The 26843-nt window shown below is 48.5% G+C and overlaps 1 protein-coding gene across 1 annotated transcript in view; it reads right to left on the reverse strand.

Moving 5' to 3' along the window:
* Positions 1-508: 508 nt before the first annotated feature.
* The window catches only part of NEO1 (neogenin 1), a gene marked incomplete at its 5' end in the record, with an annotated part of 199823 nt that continues 173488 nt past the window's right edge, over positions 509-26843 (reverse strand). The window contains 12 exons of the mRNA XM_084268005.1: positions 509-1381; positions 4364-4500; positions 4810-5064; positions 6277-6435; positions 11490-11582; positions 12246-12484; positions 14785-14932; positions 16262-16330; positions 20922-20954; positions 21611-21805; positions 22843-22950; positions 26344-26482. Of these exons, the coding sequence (XP_084124131.1) occupies positions 1298-1381; positions 4364-4500; positions 4810-5064; positions 6277-6435; positions 11490-11582; positions 12246-12484; positions 14785-14932; positions 16262-16330; positions 20922-20954; positions 21611-21805; positions 22843-22950; positions 26344-26482 (1659 nt within the window). The 3' untranslated portion in view covers positions 509-1297. The remainder of the gene's footprint in view (positions 1382-4363; positions 4501-4809; positions 5065-6276; positions 6436-11489; positions 11583-12245; positions 12485-14784; positions 14933-16261; positions 16331-20921; positions 20955-21610; positions 21806-22842; positions 22951-26343; positions 26483-26843) is intronic.

Raw genomic sequence — 26843 nt, forward strand, 5'->3', positions numbered from 1 at the left:
GAGGAATTGCCCTGGGGTTGGACTTGTTTGCTGAAGGATCCCCTGGATGCTGGGTCTGGCTGATGGGAAGAGGTCCCCAGTTCTCTGCCTCCAGTAGCTCAAACCGGCCCCCCTGCCAGCCGCCTGCGCTAAGCTCTCCCCTCTGAACCGGCGCTTTAATTTGTGATCCACAGAGCACTGTTGCCAAAAGAAGCTGTGGCATCATCTAAAGGAGCGGAGCCCTACTCTGCACTTGAAATGTTTCTGAAGGAGACTCGGGAACCAGAGACAGGGTAAGCCCAAGTTACAAGGGAAGGATGTTACAGAAGATGCTTTTGTTTTCTTCAGTCTTTCGAGGCAACGTAGAAAGACAGGAAAACAATGGTCATGAAACCTCCCACTGGATCCCCTCCCCTTCCCCGGCATCTACTTCCCCCCTCCCCCCCAAAATATTGAAACTGCACAAAAAGCGACAAACAAGCCTTTCAAATTACATTTCAATTCAAACAGACTGGTAATCTCACAGTGATGAGAGGAGAAAAGTCAGGCTTTTAATAATTATAATATAAAAATAATAAAAAAAGCTTACAAATAGCAGTGCAGCATCCCAAAAGGCCATGGATTAACTGCCAGAAGGGGACGTAATTATACGCAGAATAAAAAACAAAACAGAACAACCCACGCTGGCAATGAATTTCCATACACAATAGAACAAGCAGTCAAACCTCAGCCTTGGCTGGGGAAAACAACAGTTTCTCCTTTTTTTTTTTCTTTTTTTTTTTTTCTTCTTCCTTGATTACAATATTTTTTTTCCTTTTTATAAAAAAAGATAAAATAAAAACACAAATAAAATTGTACATAAATGCAAATGTCCAACACTGAAAAGGCAGGGCAATCACACCACTGAGACAAAACCTGACCAGAAAAAAAACCCAACGTGAAGTCTTTTTTTTTTTTCTCTTTTCCTTTTTTTTTTTTTTTTCCTTCTTTTTTCCTCCTCTTGTCCAGATGCTGGATTTCAGCCCGATGCCTCCTGTCTTGTGTAGTCTGGGCAGGTAAATGGAATTCACCTTGGCAATGACTTCACTGCAGGACAATGACAAGAAAGGTCATCTCTTTCTGACCAAATGCACGGGTTGGTTCCTCTGCTCTCTCTGTATGCTCTCACATGCTGTCCCTTTTGGATTTTTTTTCTTTTTTTTTTCTTTTTTTTATCCCTTTTTCTCTTTGTTTTTCACTCTGTACAATTCCTTGCGTTCCAAGGCTGAGTCCCAAGACTTGTGAACTGTCTGGAGTCATGTCCTGGTGAAGAAGGTGGTCATGCTGTAGTGATGGCATTAAGGTCCTTCATAAGTCCTTCCAGGTGGGCCATCTCTTTGGTCAGCTCATCCGGTTCGTAGTTCTGTGGGAGAAGCAAAGAGTTGTTGGTAAGGTGACTTGTTTTAAACAGAGACAGAGGAAATAAAGAGAAATGATCAGTAATTCTGCTGTGGATTGTGACCCTGGCACAGAGTAGACTAACAGCAGTTACAGGAGTTAAGAACTTCAAATAGAGAGTTGTTTCCAGCACAGATCCTTCTGCCAGGATCACTCTCTGTGTTGCTGATTTTTAAGACTGTGATCATCTTCTCAGTTTTTCTTGCACTAATTCCTGCTTCAAGATAATTGTTAATTTAGAAAAATCTTCCCAGCTTAATTGGAAAAAAGGGGGTCGAAGGAATCACTCCAACAGGACTGTTCTGAGAATCATTACACTTGCTAAAAGTCATGCTCCATTTTTAGCCTCAAGTGTCTGCCTTCGTCTCTACTGTGTTGATACCAGGATTATGACTGATAGTTGTTCATGCATGCAGATAGCCATCATGAACTAGTCAGAAAGGGTTTTGAGATCAAGCTGACCAAGCCTTTCCCTGTACTGTGTCATTTTTCAACCCCTCACGGTCCTGGAGCATTTCTCCAAACCCTCTCCACTCCCTCAACGTGATTTTCACAGAAGGGGAGGCAGGCTGCATGCAGTGTTCTGTGCTAACACCAAGTCTGGAGCTACTGAACTCCTGTGGAGAGTTTTTCTGCTCTATATATTCAGGGGCTGTTATTAGATCTTCTAGCTGGAGTCTGACATTAAAAGTGTTCCATAAAACTGGAGTCCTTCCTGGAGTGGAGCCCTCAACCCTCACTGGGATCTTGCTTCCTTTACTTCTACATCCAACCATTTTCTTTCATTACAATAGAAGTGCAGGCAGAAGGCACGTTCCAGTTTACCAAGCAATCTCAACACCATCTGCATCCTGTGCCTCACCCATGATCCACTGACCATGACAAACAGCAGTGAGCTGGAAGCACTCGGACTCCATGTAAAAAAGTAGAACCAATGTCTCTCTCATCCTAATTTTAACTAGTAGAATAGTGTGCCAGGGCGAGTTTATATCATAATAATTTATTAATGAAGAAAATTATTAATGGCTGTATTTAAATCTTAACTAATGAGTGTATTTTTGGTACTAATCAAAACAAAGAATAAAGGAGGACTGACGAGACAGAAGGGCAGAAGTGCACTAAATCAAGCATGCACACAGTATCCAGACCAGCACATGACAAAGGAAAGGATAATAAGAGATTAAAAAAAAAAAAAACAGAAGAAGGAAAAATAACTCAAAAGAAGCATTTTCTACAGCAGCAATCCAACAGCAAGCACTGTAATTTCTTGGCTGCCACTCCAAAAGGAAAACAGCCTTTCCAGTGCTTGACACCCAAAATCAGCCTCAGTTCTGAAAAGCTGCTTCCAAAGAAGCCCAACAATTGCAATTTTCCCAGAAAATCAGAATGCTTCCATGACAGCACCTCAAAACTGTATCTGGGATGGTGGCTTTAACCATTCTGGCATCGAGGCTGAATTCTCCACCTGCAGTGCCCCAGCTCTGTCTGTCCTCCTCCTGTAACTGCCATAGGCTAGCAGGGACCAGAAGCACTGAGCCAAGAAAGGAAACCTCAGAGAATGTTATTCTATTAGGCTAATTAATAGCTCTGCTATTAATTAATAGCTCTATTATTATTGGTCTTTATTACTACTAGTCTTATAAACAACAGCTCAACCAAATGGTTGGATCTGACTGTCGGCCTCGCGGACAGCACCAGCCGGGAGCGCTATGCCTGCTGTGCTGTGTGTTTGGGAATGAAGGTATTCTCTTGAGTTAAGTTTCAGGTTCAGAAAGCATTACTAATACCTGCAATCCAAGTGCTTATTCTCTGAATTTCCCACCTCCTGTCGAAGGTATTCATACAAGATTGTTTTAATCATAGAATCCCAGACTGGTCTGGGTTGGAAGGGACCCCAAGGATCATAGAGCTCCAACCCCTTGCCACAGGCAGGGACACCAACGTCCAGGCCTGGAGCTACACAAGGCTGCCCAGGGCCCCATCCAACCTGGCCTTGAACACCTCCAGGGACGGGGAATCCACTATCTCTCTAGACAGCCCCTTCCAGCCCCTCACTACTCTCTCTGGAAAAAAGTTACCTCTAATATCCAATTTAAACCTTCCTTCCTTCAGCTTCACCCCATCCCCCTTGTCCTGCCATTATCTACCCTTTTAACAAGCTGATTCCCCTCCTGTGTCTCTGTTCCCTTCAGGGACTGCAATGAGGTTCCCCCTACAGCCTTCTCTTCTCATGGCTGAACCAGCCCAGTTCTCTCAGCCTCTCTCTATAGGGGAGCTGCTCCAGCCCTCTGAGCATCTCCGTGGCTCCTCTGCCCCCTCTCCAACAGCCCCACATCTTTTCTGTACTGGGGCCCCAGCTCTGGACACAGGACTCCAGCTGGGGCCTCCTGAGGGCAGAGCAGAGAGGGACAATCCTCTCCCTGTCCCTGCTGCCACCCCTCTGCTGATGGAGCCCAGGATCCCATCACCCTTCTGAGCTACCAGAGCCACTGCTGGCTCATGGGAAGTTTTTCATCCACCATGACACCCAGTTCCTTCTCAGCAGGTCTGCTCTGCAGGAGCTCCTCTCCCAGTCTGTATCTATGTCTGAGATTCCTCCAGCCCAAGTGGAGGCCTGTCAGGATCCCTCTGGATGGCTCCTTTCCTTCTGTTGTGTCAACCACACCACTCAGCTTGCTGTCATCGCAACCCTGCTGAGGGTGCACTCAACTCCATCGCTGATGTCACTGATAAAGATGCTAAAGAGCACCGGTTCCCAGACAGAACCCTGGGGGAAAGGTGGGTTAACAGGCAAGGGCACGAGGTGGGAGTCAGCAGCCTCGCTATCCTGCGCCTCTGAAGCTCAGCACAGACTTGCTGAAGTTTCCAAGTGTCACACAAAGAAAGATCTGCCATGGTTTGATACACACTGCCAAGGAAAGCCGCTGGCAGCGTTAGGAGTACCTACGCTTTCCGAGTCCTCGAGCATCCTGGCTGTCTCCTGCACATCAGGGGCGCTGGGAACCACCACTGGCATAGGAGGGCGAGTTCTTCCCAAAGTCCCAATCGACGCAGTCTTCACCGAGTGAACTGGATGGTTAGGAGCTTAAAAGCAAATTGTTACACAGTCACACCTCAGTTAATTAGGTCTTTTGCCTATTCAGAAAACTCTTGAAAGTAGAAGAGAAAGGATTCTATTGCAGAAAAACCAGTGCTTCAACTGATGGAGTGCCAGGCTTGGATTTGTGCCTACTTTATCTACGCACATCTTGAAAATTATACCAACAAAATTCAGTCCAGCCTCTGACGGCCAATTCTACCTCCCCCCCAAGGACCTTCCCTCATTTTCTTCTACAAATCTCCTCCTATCTTTTCAGCAAGCACATCTTGCCAGTCTTCCCCCTCCCCACTCACCTTGCTGAGTCAGCAGCGGTGTGCTTGGCAATGCAGGGTCATACGTGGCACCGGCTGGCGGAACCGCCGGCACCGCAAAGCTCTTCAGCGGGTGGGAAGGACGGACGTGCGCCGTAGGGAGGGGCTGAGCTGGGTCCTCCTCTTGTGCATTAGCCAGGTAAGAGCTGGCACTGCTTTCGGGATCCTGGTGGTCGGCACATGGCTGAGACGAGGCAGCCGGCATGGTGTCTGTGCTGGGTGTGTTTCGGACAGACTCTACAACACACACACACACACACACACACACACACACAGTGATTTATCTGCTTTAACAGAACCGGTCCCCTGGTCAGATGGAAACAGGGCAGTAGGGTTGACAGGCACCTTTCCTGCGCTCCCTGTTCTACGCTAAGAGGTGACTTCACAGATTCACTGTGTAGCAGCACACCCATTCTGTGTAACTGAATTGGTGGCGCCTGTTAAGGGGAATGGCAACAGTTACCTAATAACAAAATACACTCAGGAACTGAATGACTCCTCAGGCATGACACCAAATAACAGTTTCACGCTCAAACAGCTACAGAGAGTAAGACCTCAGAGAAACAGCATGGAGCACAACTCTTTGTTGTCAGTTTTACCCATGGGTATTTCAGTATGGGCATTTTTAAACAGGCATCCATTAAGTATGTATCACTGTAGTGCTTATAGAGAGGCCAAAATCTCTCTGAGAGACTTTATGTGCCAAAAGCTAAACGGAAATCACAGGCTCCATCCTGACCTACAAGAACAGTGAGATGGTATTTTGAATTTAGGGCATCGTGATCCTCCTTGGACCACCTCTGTGTCGTGTCTCTGGAGATCTGCAGCCTCACAAATCGCTTTTGTAGGGAAACAACTCTCTTGGCTGTGGCGCCTTAATGAAAATGTGGACCTTCTAGAGAAGCTCTGAAGTCATCTCCAGATGTCAGCGATGCTTCAGAATCTTTTCAGAGCCCTGGAGACATTACACAAACTACTGCCAATGATTGTGCTTCAGGCCTGGAAGCTCTGCATAAAAATCACCACCATTTCCTGCGTGCAGCAGGAGGATTAACTAATGTCAGCTCTCAGCAGCCCAGTCAGGACTTCTGTCCTCTTGTGGTTTAAACACAACTGATTAAGGAAAAAGCCATCATATTGAGTAGCTCAAATTAGATTGAATATGATGTTTTGGGCTGCAGGCTTTGCAGTAAAGAATCTTCCTATCTGAGTTTCCTATCTCCTTTTCTGAGGCCATCATCTGCTATCTCAGGGATCAATATCTGAGCTCAGGTATCGATACAGAAAACACAGCCTACCAAGGGTATCGGCTGTAGTTCAATCCATCACTTCACCTCCCATGGAACAGCACAACAGAGACTGACCAAGTGGAGCTTCAGGCTTTGGTTTCCATGTGTTTCACTCACTGTTCCATTACAAGCAAAATCTACCTGATGGTTCATATCTCACCTGTGGAATTGGCCCTGTCTGAATGGGACATGGATGTGCCAATCGGCCACGGGTTGACCTGGTGATGGAGATAGCTGCGAGTTGGAGAAGCGAGGCTGCCGGAGTGGAAATGATGGTGAGGGTTATCGAGTGAATGGATGGGATGAGCACTAATCACAGCTGTGAATGAATATAAGACAGAGAAATGCTTAACATACAGACAAGCACATGTCCTGAAATGCATTTTATCCCTCCCTTCTCCCCCATCACCGCTGAACAGGGCTCAGATTTACACTGACACCACGATGACACCGTTCGGTACCAATTCTCCAGCACATCAGCTCCCTCCCTGCCAAGGCAAAAACACCCAGAAGAGACAGAGCTCTCTGCTCTCTGTTCACCTATGCAGAAACTACACCTCTCTTGGCTGTAGCTTTCTGCTACACTTGAGAAAGCCAAAGTTGAGCTGCCTGCAGAACTCCCATGTACTTCACGCTGTGCTACGGATGTCAGACCTAATACAGGAGAAGGTGGGAACTCACATTTCAAAGTATTTTCTGGCTGTCATTGAAATTCTTTGTGCTGGACCCAAATGTGGCACCTTTGGTTCGTGCTGAGTGGTGAAGAGGAGGGCAAGCCACCCCAGGCTCCATTTGTTCCTCTGTGCAGGGTTAGCAAAGCTCTGCTCCAACACACTCAACTCAAAACCCTCTTTTTCTCCCCTGCCCCCCTTTTTAATCTTGTTTTCTCTTTCTCATTTGAGACACGTGGATTTTATACTTAATGTAAATCCTCCTTTGCCCACAGCCTGTTGTGGTAACAGTGAACCAGACTCACTGCTCCCCAGCTGGGAGGGAAAGCATGGCAGAATTTAGTTCCTATGACCGACTGAACCACTGCATTGCTGAAAAATCATCCAAAAGAAAAGTCTCAATACAAAAAACCAGGGAGGGAAATGCTACTCCTAACACCATAAAGAAAGAAACCCCACCCAACAAAAAGGGTTGTGGTTGGTTGTTTTGTTTTGAACCTTTCCTGGAAATTCTCCAGGCGTGCTGCCTGTGAAAGCTACAGCCTAGGAATGACAGGGTGCAGACACCCATCCTTAGAACGCTGAGTTAAGCAGCCTTGCACTGATGCATGTGGCTGACTGAACCCTCTGACTTCCTCATTTCCTGGGAAACAGCCCATCAGCAGGATGGGATACAGGGACTGACCTCAGCTGCTCTCCCACAGAGTTACAGCAAGAGAAAGCAAATGTCACTACCAGTCTCCTCCTAAGTGGAGAGTAGCCTCCCACACCGAGGAATCAGGAGGTTCTAGGCTGAGGTCCTGCAAGATGGCTGTCAAAGGGGATGTGGGAAGCCAGATATTCTCACTCAGAGCTTCCAGCAAGATTAAAAGGCTGCTTTGTCTTGCAGGGAACGGGCAGATGGAGGAATAACCCACAAAAGCTTGGCCATCAGAAATCCCACACACCCCGCGGTCATCAGTGACACCAGGAGCCTCCTGCCTGCAGCAAGGTAGGAGGCAGATGGGCTTCATGGCATAACATTTTCCAGGCATGAACATTTTCATTCCTCACAGAATCACTTAGGTTGGAAGAGACCTTTACGATAGAGTCCAACCACAGCCTAACCCTGCCCAGCCCACCTCAAGCACAACATCTACACGCCTTTTAAATACCTCCAGGGATGGTGACTCCACCACCTCCCTGGGCAGCCTGTCCCAGTACTTGACAACCCTTTCAGTAAAGAAATTCTTCTATTTACAGAAAGCACTGCCCTACACCTCTGCTTCCTCAAGCACTGCAATCAGCATCAAACATCACAGAACCCCAGACTGGTTTGGGTGGGAAGGGACCCAGAGCCCATCCAGTGCCACCCCTGCCACAGGCAGGGACACCTTTCCCTAGCCCAGGGTGCCCCAAGCCCCATCCAACCCAGCCTTGAACCCTGCCAGGGATCCAGAGGATCCAGGGATCCTCCCTGGGAAGGACTTCTGCCTCCCAGCCCCTCTCCATCCCCCCGCCCCCTGCAGCTGAAGGCCGTTCCCCTGGACCTGGCTCTCCCTGCCCTTAGCACCAGCCCCTCTCCAGCTCTCCTGGAGCCTCTCGAGGGATGAGAAGGGGTTTGGAGGTCTCCTCACAGCCTTCTCTTCTCCAGGCTGAGCCAGCCCAGCTCTCACAGCCTGGCTCCAGAGCAGAAGGACTCCAACCCTTGGATCATCTCTGTGGCTTCCCCCCCAGCTGCCCTCCTGCAGCTGAAAGCCATTCCCCTGGGCCTGTCAACAGACTCCCTGATTAACAGTCCCTCTCTGGCTCCTGTGGAGCTTTCCATCAACCAACCACTCCCCACAAGTCCTTCTCCTCAGGGCTGATCTCCATTCATCCCTTCAGCCTGTGGTTGTGCTGGGGATCCCCCTGACCTTGCACTTGACCTTGTTGATCTCCACGAGGTTCACAGAGGCTCACCTCTCCTCTAATGCATGTTAGTACATGCATCAGGTGTTTTTAAGAGGTAAAACTAAGATCTGAATGCTACAGTGGGGAAATAAAGCCACAGGAAGGTATCTGCAGGCACAGACTGGCACACACTAAATAACTGGTCCTGCCTTCTGCGTTGCTCGCTGAGAAGGGACCTCATGTGCCAGTATTTTGTCCGTCTTTTGTGTGGCTTCTGCAAGAACCCGTTATGTGAATGTTTGCACTCACTGTAGGAAACAGAAAGGTGCAGTCTGAAGCCTTCTGAGCTTCTGTAAACAGGATAAAAAGTCAAAGGAAGTCACAAACCCCATCTCATGCCCTAAGGCACCAGAAGACCTTCCGTATCCTTCCTGACATTTAGTGCATCACGCTAACCTGTCCTGCCAAGCCAGCTGTGTCTGGTTTGTTGGTCTGGGCACAGCAACATCTAATGAAGAGGGGGGAAAACAGAGGCTTTTCAAGTGAACACAGGAGGACTGGTATCGAAAAGGGATGTTGCAGCTGGGTTTAGTGCTGCAAGGGAAAATCATCTCCACAACTTTATCTGCTGGCACTATCACACCAGCTTGAATATCATCAAAAGGTAAAACTGGAATATACCACCTCCCAAAAATATCTATCATCAACCCTGTGTGGCTGCTGTCAGCTTCACATCTTTTCACCCTATGTGGGACCCATCGCTGAAGTCCCTGAGCCCCTTTCTCACTGAGGAACACTGTGTGTGGGGATAACCCCAGGGGAGAGCACATGGGGAAGAGCTGCTGCAGCCCGAAGTCGCTACAGGGTCACACAAGTCTGGATTCATCGTGTTGGAGCACCTGGCATGGGACAGGAAGCAACAGAATCCAATGGCTGCAATGTCAGGTGCAAACAAACTTTAAAGGAATTAACTGGAGTAAAGATGATTACTGTAAAACTGTATGTTCTGCTCCTCCCTCGTGTGAGAAAGACTGGGAGAAAACAAGGAGCATCAGACTATTTTAAAACCAACCAAAAAGATTTTCCTATTGTAAAAAGGTTCTAAGACAAGAAAACAGCAAAAAACTCACAAACTGAGCTAACTGGGTCATAGGGACACCCGAAAGAGCAGCCAGAGGCCAAGAACACCAAGCACTCCAGATAAAGAAAGCAAAAAGAAACAGCTGAAACACAATGAATTGGCCCCAAACCATTCCATAACCCACAAGATGCCACGGGAGCAATTTCCTGGATAAGCACTGTGGAATTTGGCCCTGTAGTTCTGTCACTGCAAGGGAACTTGGGTGCTTCCTACTGGTGTTCCCAAGTCAGGATTTCAGCCTGGCTGTCCAGCCAAGTCCCCTTCCACCTCAGAGCCATTGTTTGAAAACTCCATCTATTGTTTAATTCTTAAAATAGTTTGTAGTAGTAGTAATAATAACAACAACAACAACAACAACTTATTTCTACTGCCTCAACACAGGCAGGGTTTGTGTTTAATGTTTTGCTGGGAGATCCCTGCAGGTATGGGGAGACACAGATCCTTGGAGAAGAGAGAGTGTGACTCCTGTAAAAGTCACCCTGCCACGCCAACCTCAGCGCTTCAGCGCCAGTGAATCTGTCCATAAAGGGAACCAGAGAGTATTAATACAGCTAAATTCTCAACAGGGCTCTGACAAGGGGACACTCCAAAGTTCAAAACCTAAGGGGCTGTTGGAGGGCAAACTCTTTTATGGACTGAAAGCCATTACAGATAGGAAGAAGCCAAGGGAAGGGCTTGATGGTCCATTTTCAAGACAGAGTCAGCAGGGGATTCCTCCAATATGCCCTGTTGGGACTGGTTTTAATCAATTCTCTTCCTCAGTCACCCAGAGATGGAAGCAACCAGAGAAATCTTCAAGTCTGGAAATAATATCCAAGGTCTTTGGGGTCATCAAATGCTATTCTGATGGCAAGGGACTCCAGAAGGACCTCACAAGACCAACTGAGCAGGCAAAAAGATGGCAGGTAAACTTTAGTGTAGCTTCAGTAGACAGAGATACATGGAGGGGAAAATAATCCATACAGGACTCAGACGTCACTGAACTCAAGAGCTGGCAGTTACAACTCAGCAAAGAGCTTTTGGAGACGTAACTGACAGGTCTCCTGTATCATTAACTCCACATGCAGTAGCAGGCAAAAAGACCTCAGCAAAGGGTAGTACCTCATTCAGTGAGGAGTAGTGGGAACAAGGCAGAGGACGCTTTCCTGCTGTGCAGGACCTTGGTACTGTGCACAGCTCTGGCCTCTCTGAACCTCAGAAGTGTGCAGTAAAGTTAGAGAAGGTTTGGAGAATAGCAGGTGAAGCGATCAAGGGGATGGGGGGGATGCCTCATGAGGGGAAGCTAAAAAGGCCAGGACTGGTCTGGGGAGTGTGGAGGAACCTGACAGAGGTTTACCAGCCCTCTACAATTCCTGTGAACAGCTGGGTGCTGGCAGAGTACAAAGGGAGTGGGCTGCAACAAGCAGCCAGGCTTGGAGGCTCTCCCTAACAAGCGCCTGCACTTGCCACTGGTGCAGACTGGGACAGGCTGTAGGACCCACTCCTAACTCTTCCTGCTTCTCCAACATGCCTCCTGCTCGCTCAGACACAGCTACCCCTGTCTTCGCGCTGAGGAGCTCAGGTGCCTTCTCTGAACAGTCTGACAGTTACCCCACAGGTGTGAGCAGAAGGCAGCACGTGGGGGTGGGTGCCTGGCTTGTTTGGGTGCTCCCAACTTCAAGCCAGCTGGTAGGTGGGCTGTTGACTTACGTTGAGGTGGTTGAGAATCAAAAGGCATCATCATCTTGGGCCTCATCCCCCTTCTTCCTGCCAGGGTGGACATGCTGTCCTCTGACTCATGCCCTGAAGGAGAAATACTGAAGGTTATTTACCACTGCAGCAAGACTTCCGTGATGCCACACCAGATGATTTCACTCCTCCTCTCTCTATTTCTGCGCTGTCCTGTCTGTAAGCAGTTCTGTGACTCAGGACTGACAAAACCAGCTCGTTCATCCTTCACTGGAAGGGTTAGGGTAAAGATTATTGGGCACTGGAGGAACTCTGGTGGTACAGCACTGGGCAATGAGTGGCAGTACCAAGAGTTCCACATATGGACGAGCCATGCTGGATGAACACGTTAAACCAGTCACTGGATGAACACTCCCCCAACACCTCAAGAGATGAGCAGCAGCACCAAAACCTGACTGTGTGCTTGACCGCTGAAAAAAGTCACACGCCTCTCTCAACAGTTTAATATGAAACCGTTGATAGATGATCATCCCATTACTGATCCATACTTACCAAGGAAACTCCTAACCTGATTCTAGTGTACTCAATTCTCTCCCTAAAACATGGGATCCCTAATTTTAAGTCTTAGAAGCCCGGCATAAAGCCGACTCACTACTTGGAAAATAAGAACAAAAAAGAGATATGGGTAACTGAATAATACACCAATAAAATACACCAGATACAGGAACATGTATTGCATTTCAAGCATCAGGGTCAAAGTCCTCGTTGGCAGCTCACCTCTGTAGGAATTCCGCCTTTGATGGATATTGCTGTCCATGGAATTATCAACCGGGGTGATGTCTTGGGAGTTGCGAGGAATCGGGGTATCTGTCATGATTGGATTGGGATCTGGAGATTTATCGATGGGTTTTAGCTCCAGCCTTTCATGATGGATCCAAAGGTCAGGAGGCTTGACATCTTTGGAGTTCCCTTTGTACTTGTGGGACCCATTCACTGATTTGCAGGCAGCTCGTTTCCTTGGGAAGGAAAACAAAGGGAACGGTCTCAGATGCAGGTTTCCTCTCCCTTGTTGAAAAAGGGAAAGTTTCACTGAGATTGCTTCAGATCTTGTGCCCAGCTGAGGAGAAGCCACCTGCCAGGCAGGAAGCTTTCCATTTCACACACAGGCACGTCTGACAGCTCAAAGCATACACCACAGCTCCGGAGCCGTGGAGTTCGTCTCCGATGCTGCCGCACGCTGCAGCCAAAGCTTTCATTAACGAGAATTAACATCCCTGTACTTAGGGTTATTAAGAGAATATTCTAAACTCAAACTGCACATACGTCATGCTGGGCCGGTACCAGGGCTTACAACCAACCTCAGACAATAGCTGGAGTTGGAGTGTGCAAATAGCCAATTATCCCACCAGGATGGTACCTCTCAGCAACAACAACGCTCGTTCTCCCTCGGCTCAGGTCAGCAGCGTCTGACTAACGTGCTTTTCCACCGCTGTGGAACCGCAGTGGCCCCAAACCCATTGTGAGGCAGATGTTTGACATGATGGAGTAGGGGGAAAGTAAAACACTGAGTTCCAGCACTGCCCTCCACACCCCACACCCTGCTATGGACCCTGGCAGTGATGGAGGAAGGTGTCCCCTCTGTGGGGCATGGGATCCTGGGGTGCATCAAGAGGACTGTGGCCAGGTTGAAGGAGGTGATCCTCCCTGTCTGCTCTGCCTTGGTCAGGCCCCACCTGGAGTGTTGTGTCCAGTTCTGGGCTCCCTGGGATAAAAAAGCCAGGGATCTCCTGGAGAGAGTCCAGAGGAGGCTACAGAGATGATGAAGGGCCTGGAGCATCTCCTCTGTGAGGAAAGGCTGAGTGAACTGGGGCTGTTCAGACTGGAGAGAAGAAGACTAAGGGGGGACCTGATTAATGTTTATAAATATCTTGAGGATGGGATGCAGGGGGAACTGGCCAGCCCCTTTTCAGTGTCTGTGGGGACAGGACAAGGGGCAATGGCTGCAAGTTGGAGCACAGGAAGTTCTGCACCAACATGGGGAAGAACTTTTCCCCAGTGAGGGTGAGGGAGCCCTGGGACAGGCTGCCCAGGGGGTGTGGAGTCTCCATCTCTGGAGATATTCCAGCCCCGTCTGGACACCGACCTGTGCAATATGAGCTGGGGAGCTGCTTTGGCAGGGGGTTGGACCCGATGAGCTCTGGAGGTCCCTCCCAACCCCTGTGATTCTGTGAGTCTGTGATGGAATCAAATGCTGAGAACATCTCCTGTAGGTGATGCGCAGGCAGACGCGCTGCCAGCACCCTGCTCTGAGCTGTGGCTGAACAAGGAAAGCAGATCAGAAGGTTATTCGTGGGGTGCTGTGTGTGAGGGAGGGGGCATTTAGAAACTGGGGAAACAAAGGCAGGATTTCACAGGGTAACTGCTGCTCTTAGAAAATAAAAGACATCTCCTGGGCACAGACCCATGAATTTTGCACTCTCACAAGCATATCCCCCAACTGCTAGACCCTCACTCATGTATCCTTGCTCTCCTCTGCTGAAGAAGTTGTGGTTTTGCAGGATGGTTCAGCTTCAGCAACACAGGTAGAGATTCTCTTCTAAACCTGGCTTCTAATTGCTTGCTTAAAACCCTGTTTTGGGTAAAACAGTCTCTTCAAACTTAAACAAAAGCTTTTGTCCTTCCAAAGACCATGCAGAAAGAACCTACTATAAAGGGAAGCATCACTCCTGCAGTCTTAATTCAGATGCTGTAGGTGAAGGAGTTCAGACACACACCTGTATTTTGGATTTTGGAATACTTTTCTAAGAGATCCAGTACCAGGATCAGATCCCACCCCAGTAACCTATCAGAAAACTAGGTATTGCCACGTGCAGCCTGTAAAGCTGCTCCACACAGTGATGTACCTGCCAAGAACAGACCTGAGAATCTGCCCGAGCTGCTGAGCAAACCCAGCTCTAAACAGACATCGTCAACTCGAATTTGGAAACAGTATTTCAAACAATCCTGAAAGAAGATGGGCAAGTGCATGGACACTTGAAAGCACTGCCCCAGTTTGCCTGTGAACTCTTGATGGCTTGTGAACTCTGACACACTGACTAGGAAAGGCAGGACGTCACCACCACCGCAGACACGGTAACTTCGTTGTATCGATCCCCATCACCTTCCAAACACTCAAAGTGTGTTACTAATCCGTTGTCAGGCCAGAGTCTGTACAGCTCCCAAGACTCTAAAGTCATCCACTCTGAAGCATTGCAAAGGAAAGATTTTATAAGGTGAAAAAGGTGGGACAGAGCAAAGTGCCAGCCAGACATCTTACTTTTTTTGGTGAGACGTGGTACGGCGAGTGCAGAAGACGGCGACAATCACCACTATCACAATGGTGATCACTCCCACAGAGACAATGATTACAAGGAGCATGTTGCTATCCAAGGGAGAAGTAGGACTCCCGTGGGGACTGTTGCTGCCTGGAAGAGTTTGAGATGGGAGAAAAGGGTTATTTATGCTATAGAAAGAATGCCCATCAAAAAGGTGCGGTCGGTGCCTGTCACAGGCTTTAAGAATCACACGCTCAGCGGCATGAGAACGCGGGTTTGGCTGCTAGGATTCCAAATGAAGCCCTTCCCTTCCTTCCCTTCTGTACAATTGTTACAACTCTAAGATGCTTTACAGACCCACATCCAACTAACAGCCCATAACAATGCACATTCACCCTGCTGAAGTAGTTACCATAGACAAATTCAATAGTTTAGAGGTGAAGGAGAATTACCCCAGAACTTTGCTAAAGCTGGAGCACTGTGGGCATCCCCCTGGGCCCAAAAGTCCCATGAATGGGCACTCAACAGTGCTCACCCTCCTCCAAAACCAGCCCATTTTCCATACTGCTAATGAGCATTGCCCTTGGGCCAGGCTTCTGCAATGCATGGTGCTAACAGGGAGAAGCAGTTATGGTTAGTTTTCTCCTTCCTAATATGTTCTTGCTGAATTAATTTTACACTTGTGTGCCATAGCAGCCACTGAAAACCAAACTGGGAATGAGCCTGCAATGGAAATGAGCACAATGGTGCTTTTCCATTTACCCTACACATCAGGCACGAGTGCTACTACAGAAGCACGATGCAATTCCTTGAGTGGCAACAACTATCATCAGAGAAAGTTACCAGAGCAGATGTAATCAGGGTTGAAACCAGCTTACAATTTGCAGGAAACACCAAAAGACGTTGTGTGTACATCAGCTTTACAACCTGTGCCCCTGGACTGGGCACTGGTGAGGCTGCACCCACCTCTTCAGCTGGGTCCAGTTCTGGGCCTCTCACCATAAGAAGGACATTGAGGTCCTGGAGCGAGTCCAGAGAAGGGCAACCAGGCTGGGGAAGGGGCTGGAGGGCAAATCCTCTGAGGAGCAGCTGAGGGAGCTGGGGGTGTTCAGCCTGGAGAAGAGGAGGCTGAGGGGAGACCTTCTCCCCACCTCCACTGCCCTGCCAGGAGGGTGCAGAGAGGTGGACGATGGTCTCTTCAGCCAGAGGACAGGAGATGGGACAAGGGGCAATGGGCTCAAGCTGCCCCAGGGCAGGGTCAGAGCAGATGGGAGGGAAAAGTTCTTCCCTGGCAGAGTTGTGGGGCTGTGGCACAGGCTGCCCAGGGAGGGGCTGAGTCACCTTCCTTGGGTGTGTTTAACAGATGGGGAGATGAGGTGCTCAGGGATCTGGTTTAGCTTGGGATGGGAATGGTTGGACTCAATGATCTTAAAGGTCTTTTCCAACCCTGTGATTCTGTGAGTCTGTAACAAGACTTACCGCCCAGCGGTGGTTTGTAGTCCGGGCCTATGTCCAGTGGGCGGCTTCCTTTCCCCGCAGAGCCCGAAGCTGGAAAGGTCACACACGTGGGAATTTTATACACAGACACATGCACCCATCTACACACAAACACACACTTCAGCGTTCCAGTGAGCATTTTTTCCCCTCCCTTTCCCTCCCCTACAACACAATTTGGCTTCGAACAGCAGCTCTGTTTCTCTGAGATCTGCTTCTTCGACAGAGCTATTTCCTAACGAGTCTCCTGCATTTCTCTTTCCCTAAAATAAAAATTATCTGTAACAATACAGAGGTATATCACCAGAAGTGTGGCCAGCAGATGGAGAGAGGGGATTCTGCCCCTCACCTCTGCTCTGGGGAGACCTCAGGAGTGCTGTGTCCAGCTCTGGAGCCCTGAGCACAAGGAGGACATGGACGTGTTGGAGCATATCCAGAGGAGGCCACAAAAATGATCAGAGGGCTGGAGCAGCTCTGCTGTGAAGCCAGGCTGAGAGAGTTGGGCTTGTTCAGCCTGGAGAAGGGAAGGCTCCCAAGGGACCTTATAGTTGCCTTCCAGAAGAAAGCTGGGGCAGAACTGTTCCTGAGGGCATGGGGCAATAGGACGAGAGGTGATGGTTTTAGACTAGGAAGGGGGCGATTTAGGTTGGGGATTAGGAAAAAGTTCTTCAATATGAGGGTGGTGAGACACTGGCACAGGTTGCCCAGAGAGGTGGTGGAGGCCCCATCCCTGGAGACATTCAGGGTCAGGGTGGATGGGGCTCTGAGCGACCCGATCGAGTGGAGATGTCCCTGCTCACTGCAGGGGGTTGGGCTCAATGGCCTTTAAAGGTCCCTTCCAACCTTACACATTCTATGATTCTATATTGAGGCAAATGGCTTTGCCACACTTGTACACACAGTTCAGCATCTCAAAACACTAATTACACAGGTTTCTTTTCCTACTACTTAATTACAGAAGGGTGGAAGGCTGGAAAGTTCACCTCTGAGGATAAAAGCCTCTCCTGAGTTAGCAGGATGCTTCCCATGGAGAAAGACACACAATGCCTGTGTTTTCATTAAAATGCACTAGTGCAGAACTACCATGAACGAGAAAAGTCCCATAGTGAGGGAAACACACAGCATGATGCAAAGAACAACACTCCTCTTGCTACAGGAATCCCAAAATACCTGCCCCATTTTTACACCATTATGCACAAAACACCCCAAATCCCCAATCCAGCTTCACCATCAGGAAAAGGATTTTCCCAGTTAAAACCCCACTCTGATCAACCAGGAACGAGTGTCGAAGGATGTGTAACAAATGGGAACTGTTGAACCTGAAGTAAATTAGTCACTGTGAAATTAAGACAGCTGGTACACAGAGCACAAGGTCCCTGGATGAGTTCAGCCCCAGAAGGGCAGTGAGGAACGTTGGGGGCCCACGGAGAGGACTCAGATGCAGAGTGTGACAATGGGACCGGTGTGTCGCAGGACAACGCCGCACGGAACAGGCGCGTTGCACCGGCCAGTCTGGAGAGGGCACTGCGGTCAGGGAAATCTGGCTTCTCTACGTGTCCCCCACTGAGCACGCTGTGGCAGCTGTGGCACAATGTAAGGAAATTCAAAGGGCTGGGTGTGTTTACATCTGCACGGGCCCAGGCAGCTTCCACTGAGAAGTGTGACAAACCCTGTGTGAGGATCAAACCAGCGCACCGGAGGGGCGGGGGAGAAGTGGGGAATAAACACAACCAACATCATTCTATTTCAAAGGACAGAGAGGACACTCCAATGGGATCCTGGGCTCCACCAGCAGAGGGGTGGCAGCAGGGACAGGGAGGGGATTGTCCCTCTCTGCTCTGCCCTCAGGAGGCCCCAGCTGGAGTCCTGTGTCCAGAGCTGGGGCCCCAGTACAGGAAAGATGTGGGACTGGTGGAGAGGGGGCAGAGGAGCCACGGAGATGCTCAGAGGGCTGGAGCAGCTCCCCTACGGAGAGAGGCTGAGGGATCTGGGCTGGTTCAGCCTGGAGAAGAGAAGGCTGTGGGGGGACCTCATTGCAGCCTTCCAGTCCCTGAAGGGAGCAGAGACACAGGAGGGGAGCTAATCTTAAGATGATAGACAATGGCAAGACAAGGGGGATGGAGTGAAGCTAAAGGAAGAAAGCTTTAAATTGGATATTAGGGGGAAGTTTTTTATAGAGAGAGTGGTGAGGGGCTGGAACAGGCTGCCCAGAGAGGGGGTGGGTGCCCCATCCCTGGGGGTGTTCAAGGCCAGGTTGGATGGGGCCCTGGGCAACCTTGTGTAGCTCCAGGGCCTGGAGGTTGGTGGCCCTGCCTGTGGCAGGGGGGTTGGAGCTCTGTGATCCTTGGGGTCCCTTCCAACCCAGACCAGTCTGTGATTCTATGATTCTGTGACACCCTGGGCATCTGTAGCTGGAGATGGTTTTGTGCCTTATGCTCACCTTCCTCTCACTGAGAAGGGGCATGTTGAAACAGGCTGGATGTCAGTTACAAACTGGGCTGGTAACGGTAACTAAGCAGACAAACTATATTTAGACTTCCATAAAACACTTCACAGAGTACTGTACGATGCTCTGGTACAAACAGCACAATAAAAAAAGCAATGTGGCACAAATTAACAAGATGAACAACTAATTAACTGATAAGAATAAGAACTATCATTGCAGAATCATTAGTCACGAGGGATATTTCTAACGAGTTCTGCAAAGACCTGTGCTTGGCCGAGTGGAAATCAGTATCCTTAGTAACACTGGGAAAGAAATGAAAGTGATTGAAGAGATGACATAAAATAACAGAGTAGATAACAAGAGACACCAAGCCACTGGTACAGACCACAGGGACCACACGTGGGTGTAGCACACGCTCACTCCCTGCATGGGAGGAGTTATCATGGGCTCGGTGCTCCCCGCACGATGTATATACTCACAGGGCCCAACTGCAGCTTTTATACAGCCCCTGTATGAGCATGTACATGTGACAAAGTATTTAGGAGATGCCAGTGTTGGGAGGAGGTGGTGACAGAGAGCTCAGCCCGATTTCCAAAGGAAATCCCTGTGCTCTGTTTCCTTCTCTGTTACGGAACAGTGAAGAACACATTGACTCAAAATTGGGCTGGGTTTTTTTTCCTAGCTCGTCAATCTCCATGTTACCCATCTGCAGCCAGACAGACTTTTGCCTTGTGTTACTTCAGGATAGTTTTCCTACAATTAGAGGCCTTGACCTTTGCTTTTGTACTATGCCAGTACAACTCCTTGCAGCCTGACAACACGACATGTGGAAGAATAATATGCTGTTTAATAGAGAAGAAAAACCTTAAAGTAGAAGAGTGGAAAAACAGAAGACAGAACCTCCAAGACCAGAGAGTCGATCCTGCTGTAGTTTTGTTTCTTCCAGCCTCAAATAACCAGCTACTATTTCCTGAAGGACACAATTCTGCAATTTAAGCAACCACAGCACAGAGCAGGTTTCTCTCCTCTCCAGCTCATCTTCTCCTCCTCTACATTTAACCTGCTGCCATGACATGCATCCTCCAAGCATTCTTGTAAGAACTCCCCTGGCTTCTATGCAAGTTTTTGTGATGTAGAAATTAGATGTTACAGATACTCATCAAGTCCCTACTAGAAAAATGAAGATGACAACGCTGGATGAGAAGTTTTAGCACTCTGCTGAGGTGAGAACAGCCCAAAAACCAGCAACTTCCCAACAAAACCTTTCCATCTTCCCCTGTTCCCTTCCACTTGCAGTTGCACACTAGCAATGACATGGAGAGCATCTGCTTCCCCACAGACAAGCCCGCACCTCACCCAGCCTCTTACAGATGCCTGGATATGATTTTAATCCATGACTGCCTAGTATCAGCACTGTTTTGTAGGCAGAAGGTAAAAGTGTATTTAATAAGCTGCTTCCAAGTCACAGGTTGAAAAACAAGTCAAAAAACCCCCAGCTCATTCTCAACCCCTTCAGGATCTCTTTAACTGTAGACCTAAGCTGCTTGCACACGTCCTTTCCAACTCATCCCTCTAGGCTAATTCCTCCCTTCTTTATTGGGCTTGTAGGTTATGTGGAAGAAAGGGAAATCAGCCCTGGGACATTCACCTTATAATTCAATGCTCTAAACCCAAAGCTCCCATTTTTTGAGCTAGCATTTGTAAACCTTCAGGCTTTTAGCAGCTAATGCCACGCTCTTCCAGAGAGCCCGGAGTCTAAATGAGCTGACAAGCAGAATCTCTCTTGCTAAAATGCTTTCTAGAGCAATCGTGCTCTCCTTTATTAGAAAAATAATTACAGATGCAGGGCTCCCTGAACAGCACTTGTGCTAATTGGGTAACTGTTTGATCTTCCACCTCTGAGACCTTGCAGCCACGGCTGGAGCCTGGCTGGAGCACGGCTTCATCCAGATTCCTTTGGACAGGAGGGTTCGGCTCCGGCAGGACCCGCAGGTGCCTTGACATGATATCTGACTACAGAGATTGCTTTATGTTCCCAATGCCCAAATGACAAATAGGCCCTTTCCAGCTCTTGCACTAGGAAAAGCACAGTGGGAACTTGCTCCCTGCCAGTCAGAGCAGAGGGTATTTGTTTCATTTAGGAAACGCAACAGCACACGGACAGGAAAGACAAAACACAAAGCGTGGCTATTCATTTACCTTGATCATTAGGCATTTTATCTGAGGATTCAGCTAGCAGGACAAGCACAGGGAAGGAAAAAACAAGAGAAAGATCACAAGGCTTGAAGGAGCGAGAGAGAACTTCAAGTTTCACATAACATCAGACTTTCTAGCGCCTCGTTTCGAACCACCCATGCTCACAGCTTCATCCTTGTTGCCTCTCTGCAGGTGACAGGGTTTCCTGGCTGTTTGACTCGTTACCCACCACCAAGTGGTTCTCGAGTTAAGAGCCTGGTGTGTCCCACTAGTTCCCTTCAGAGAACTCCCATCCAAGTCACTGCATGGGAGTCGCTGGCCACCAGCCCCAGAGCCTGCTGCTCTGACAGCTCATCCCCGGGACACACCAAACCAGAACATTAAAAGCAACTAAAAACTGGTTTTCTAAAAAGCACGTTTAGGACACAGGCCCTGAGTGACCTCAGCACCCACCAGTTGGAAACACCATGAGTAATCAAGCAGCTGAGCGACATCTGCATATGTGTTAACAGACTTGATATTATGGGATTGCTCTCCTGTGTACAAAATAGAAAATGTCACTCCAGTTTAACGCCATCATCCTCCTGTCTTTCCCAGTTTAAGTACAAGACTCAGGCTACTGGTTTCTTACCCCTATAGAGCTGCATTCAGAATGAGGGGAGGGAGGTGCTTAGCTCTACCCAGTAACTTACCTTTTGGGGTTCTGAACTGAACGGCCTCAGACATGGGCCCCATGCCCTTCGAGTTGCGAGCCTGGATTTTGAAGTAATAGGGCGTATCAAGGGTCAACTCCTGTATCTGGTGGGTCAGCCTGTTCCCCACGACGGGTTCGATAACCCAGTCATGTATTTCAGCATTCACATCTGTACTGTAGTAAATGATGTATCCTGGTCAAGAGGAAAAAGCAGAAGAACTTTATACCTAAGGGAACAGGAGAGGCAGAAGATCTCACAGCAAATATTCTATACATTTCAAAGCATTGAGAGGAAAAAATTAAAATATATTAAAAAAACCTGACCACTCTTAATTCCCTTCAGTGTTCACAGCCCAAATCATATGAAGTGGTAATTATAAAACAGTCTTCAAAGCACTGCTATTTAGAGAAAGTAGTTCACCTGCAAACAAACAAACACACTGATGCTGAACAACCTGTAGTTAGTAGTTAATAATTTAAAATTAACTCGGACAAAAACCTTGTGAAGAGAACTGAAGTTATCTTGCATGTCACAGAAAAAAGGTGAGGGGAGAGTTTATGGTCTGTTAGGAAGGATTCTGCACGTACAAACCACTGCACAGTCAAAACTTCCTATCACTTTTATACAGGAAACACAGGGCCCTGGCATGAAATCCAGACTTGCACCAACACAGGGCTGTGCCATCAGATGCTTCCCACACAGATTGTTGCTTCCCTGTCTGGGGTGAGGGTAACAGATTGGGAGACGTTCCCCAGAGTGACAGCAGCCGAACATCCTGCCGATGCCCCAAATCCACATGATTCACAGTAACCAGCACGGCGTGGAGAGTGATGCTTGGAACACCAGTTGGAGGTCTGGCTCTGGTTAAGTACTGGGGAGGAGAATAAATATTTGCTCCCATGACAGGCCAGAAGCCTTGCAGATGTATGTCTGGAGGCATGCTATTAGAGCAACACAAGCTGATGAAGGCAAAGGTTGTAGAGATATTTAAACTTTCAATTATATTTCTGGTTAGACTCCAATTCCACGCTGCACTTATTTTATATCTTAATACATTTTTACTAGGTACAAAAGTAAATAATTAATCTGGGCTACTAAGGAGATTGACAAAACAGATATAGAGCTCTTGGCCAGCTCGAGGCTAAATGAGGTATGGAACAGGCTCACATCCTTACGCTGCTGTTAACCAGGCATCTCCTCTCTGCCTCTGCTGCTCATGCAAACCCCACCTGTGATTTTGCCGTTGGCCTCGGAGGGAGGCTGCCAGTTAACGATGATCGTCCGGGGCTTCCCCTCTTTGCTCACCACAGTCACGTCTTTGGGAGGAGAAGTAGGAACTGCAAACACACAAACCAGGCCATCAGGAACGCCTTGCCCCATTTCACCAGCTACAAACAACCAAGCTGGGCACTGTGGCTTTTTATTTGCTTTACCATTGAGTAAAAAAGGCATGTGCAACAACAAAACCTCTCCAAATGTTCCACCTTCCAATAAATCTGCCATCCCTGGTGTAGCAGTCCTACTGATTTACTCTGTTCAACTGGCAAATGCCATCTGGCGTGCAGCATCTCCTTTATGCCAGGAGGTACCTGTTTCTAACACGTTTCTGTCAGCAGATGCTGCGATTCATGACTCAACGAGCCTACGTGGTGTCAAAACCATGGCATCTTTGTACAGCTCTAGCAGTTGGGGTTGATGACTTCTACCCTGAGGTACTTCTGTCCTTATAAAAATTACACCAACTTGAGAGACAAACGCTTGTTATATGCAAAGGCATACAAAATATCTCTGTAGTTTCAGGTTTATGGTGGGACCAAAGCCTAATGAAGCTGGTTTACCACTCTGAACTCAAGCAGCAAATCCACCAGAGATTTAAAACAATAATTGATTTAATTAAGATTGCTTTTTTGTGATTTGCAAGAAAATCCACATCATAGAAGCATCTGAAATCTAGAAATCATAGAATCATAGAATGGTGTGAGCTGGAAGGGACCCCAAGGGTCACAGAGCTCCAACCCCCTGCAACAGGCAGGGCCATCAACGTCCAGGCAGGCCTGGATCTACACAAGGCTGCCCAGGGCCCCATCCAACCTGGCCTTGAACACCCCCAGGGATGGGGCATCCACCCCCTCTCTGGGCAGCCCCTTCCAGCCCCTCACCACTCTCTCTGGAAAGAACTTCCTCCTAATATCCAATCTAAACCTTCCTTCCTTCAGCTTCACCCCCATCCCCCTTGTCCTGCCCCTGTCTGCCCTTTAACAAGATGATTCCCCTCCTGTGTCTCTGCTCCCTTCAGGGGCAGGAAGGCTGCAATGAGGTCCCCCCACAGCCTTCTCTTCTGCAGGCTGAACCAGCCCAGCTCCCTCAGCCTCTCTTAGTCCTTGCTGGACACCAGAGAAAGTAGAGAGCACATCCTTCTCCTGTCACCCCCCTGCCCAAAATCTGGGGCACGGCCAGAGTTCCGCTGGCACCTGAGGCCTTTCTCACTGGGACTGCATCCCCAGTCCTGGCTCCTGCACCCACCGCGCCGGCGTCTCCGAGGGTGTGGAAACAGGGTGCACTTTGCAACACCACCTCATGAAAACCACGAGGCTCCTAAGGAGGTGACTGGCAGCAAAGTAAAGCTGCTGTGGGTATTTCATACCAGAGCAGGAACCCGTAGCGCTCACACAGCACTCTCTGTGTTTAAAGAGCTTTATGCACATTACCCATCAGAAGTTAATCTGTCCATCAGCCGAGACGGTCGGTCACCCTTTATCCCAGGGCCAGCAAAAGCTCAGAGGTCACTGTAACTATTCTCCCAAATACTTACAAACACGCTCAACAGAAAGGTAGGGACGCACGGCACAATCCCAGGCCAAGCTTCAAGGAAAACAATGTAAAGATCATGGCCAGCCCTCAAGAGACTAAGTCACAGCCCAACTCCGAAGCCAGCATCCCATGTTTTCCTTCAGCATTAGCCAAGGAGCAAGTCCCACTTGCAGGGATTTGGTGACCAATATCAATCTAAGATCTGTTATGAGAAAATCCATTGAGCTGTTGGGGGTCTTTTCATTTTTCCTTCATAGTTCCTGAGCTTTCAGGTAACATTTGCAAATATTCTTTACAACCACCTTGACTAGAGCTTTACTCTCTGATTAACTGCAATGAGCCCGTGCTCCCACACCTTCTGAGCTGCAAATTCTCTTTTAAAAACTTTGTGTGACTTTTACAGTCCCTGCTCTTAGTTTAGTCTGCTCTGCTCTGCCCTGGTGAGACTGCAGCTGGAATATTGGGTCCAGTTCTGGGCCCCTCAGCTCAAGAAGGACATAGAACTCCTTGGATGAGTCCAGCACAGGGCCACCAAGAAGGGAGTGGAACACCTTCCTTTTGAGGACAGGCCTCTAGCTTAGAGAAGAGGAGACTGAGGGGTGACTTTATTAATGTTTATAAATATGTAAAAGGTGAGCACCAGGAGGCTGGAGCCAGGCTCTTCTCAGGGATGGCAGCAACAGGACACTGGGCAATGGGTGCAGGCTGGAGTAGAGGAAGTTCCATGTGAAGATAAGGAGGAACTTTGTCACTGTGAGGGTGATGGAGCCCTGGGACAGGCTGCCCAGAGAGGCTGGGGAGTCTCCTTCTCTGGAGACATTCAAACCTGCCTGGATGTGTTCCTGTGGGATTTAGTCTGGGTGATGCTGCTCTGGCAGGGGGTTGGACTAGATGAGCTTTCGAGGTCCCTTCCAACTCCTAATACTTTGTTATTCTCTGAGAGCTGGATGTGTGTCAGCAAAAATACCAAATAAAGAAGATTAATGTGGGATGGGCACAGCAATGAGCCAGGGTAAGGACCCTCCCTCCAACCTCTGCATCATGGGGCTCCCAGTAAAAACTAAAAGCAACTGAGGCTCTCAGAAGTTTTATGGGACTTTAGAGTAAGTTAGCAGCTTTCTGACTTAATCTTGGATTTGCTGCCTCTTATTCCTTGTTTGGGAATATTTGCACAGTATCTCATCAATTCTTTGCCTGCTTTTCTTTTTCCTGTTGTTGTATTTAGAACTTCAGACTAATTTGGATAGGCTCCCTTGTATCCTTACAGTTCAAACAGCCAGAAACCTAAGCATAATAAGCAGGAAAACTAATCACACAAAGATCATTTACCACTGGCAGGATAAAAGGAGCAGAGCTGGCAGTTACTCAGTGGGCCCAAGGGGGCTGCAGCCCCTTTCCTGTGCTGCACACCGTGAGCGCGGCGTTTCCACAGCACTGAGAACCACAACAGCGATTCCTGCTGAGGAGCAAGAGTCTCACACCCTTTTGAGTCTTTTTTCTGTTGGGATTTTTTTTTCCCCTCATTTGTGGGAGAAAGCCTGCTCTCTCTGTAGTAATTATCATCATAATTATAGCAAATGTTAATTACTGTTTGCTAAAGTATGTTCTTTGTATTTGCTATTAAGATGCTGTTTCTGAGATGTTTCAAGCGTGTGCTGCTTTCTTCCTCTCCTGCCTGTGAACTGTGGTACATTATTCATTACACCCAATTTGGTGTCAATCCTTTTCCATGCAATCACCCCTTTGAATTCTGAAGTGCGCTGCTGTTTTCTCATCAGAATTTCTGACTAAACTCTGAAGAAAAGCAGCCCCCAGCAAGTATTCCTCAGCATAATCCTTTTAAACACATGCTTTCCCTCCTCCAGAGTGCCAGCAGGCTCGACTTCACCCATCCCACCCACAACCCCACGAAGCAGTACCGAGCTCAAACGTTGTTCCGTGCGCGGTCATGCTCCACGTGCTCGATCGTCGCCCTTTGGTCACCATCACAGAGAATTCATACAGGGTGTTTGGCTTCAGCCCGGTCACTAAATAGCTCAACGTGGTCGCGTTTGCGGTCTGAAAGAGAAACAGGAAGTGTTGGGAAGTTGTGAACTGGGAACCATCCACCCCCAGTGCTCCAACACCCTTCGCTCAGGTACGGCTCTACGTGTTGGCAGCGCTGCCGTTTCATACCCACCATCCTTAGTCCTGTGACGTGCGCTGTCGTGCACATTCAGTAATCAAGTCTTTACGTGCAGTTGTTTTAGCCTAAACTAGAAATTCTTTCTGCAATCAGCAAGAGCATTTAATAGCAGTCAATTATCAATCAAATACCCAAGAAAGGAGGCAATGCAAGGGCCAGGGCCCACTTGTTATGCAGCAGGCTAAACCGCTGTCTGCTCAGGGGGGGTTAATTTACGGCATTTCATTAACTGAT

This window comes from Gallinula chloropus (genome assembly GCF_964237585.1).
Source record: "Gallinula chloropus genome assembly, chromosome: 9".
NCBI classification, from domain to species: domain Eukaryota; kingdom Metazoa; phylum Chordata; class Aves; order Gruiformes; family Rallidae; genus Gallinula; species Gallinula chloropus.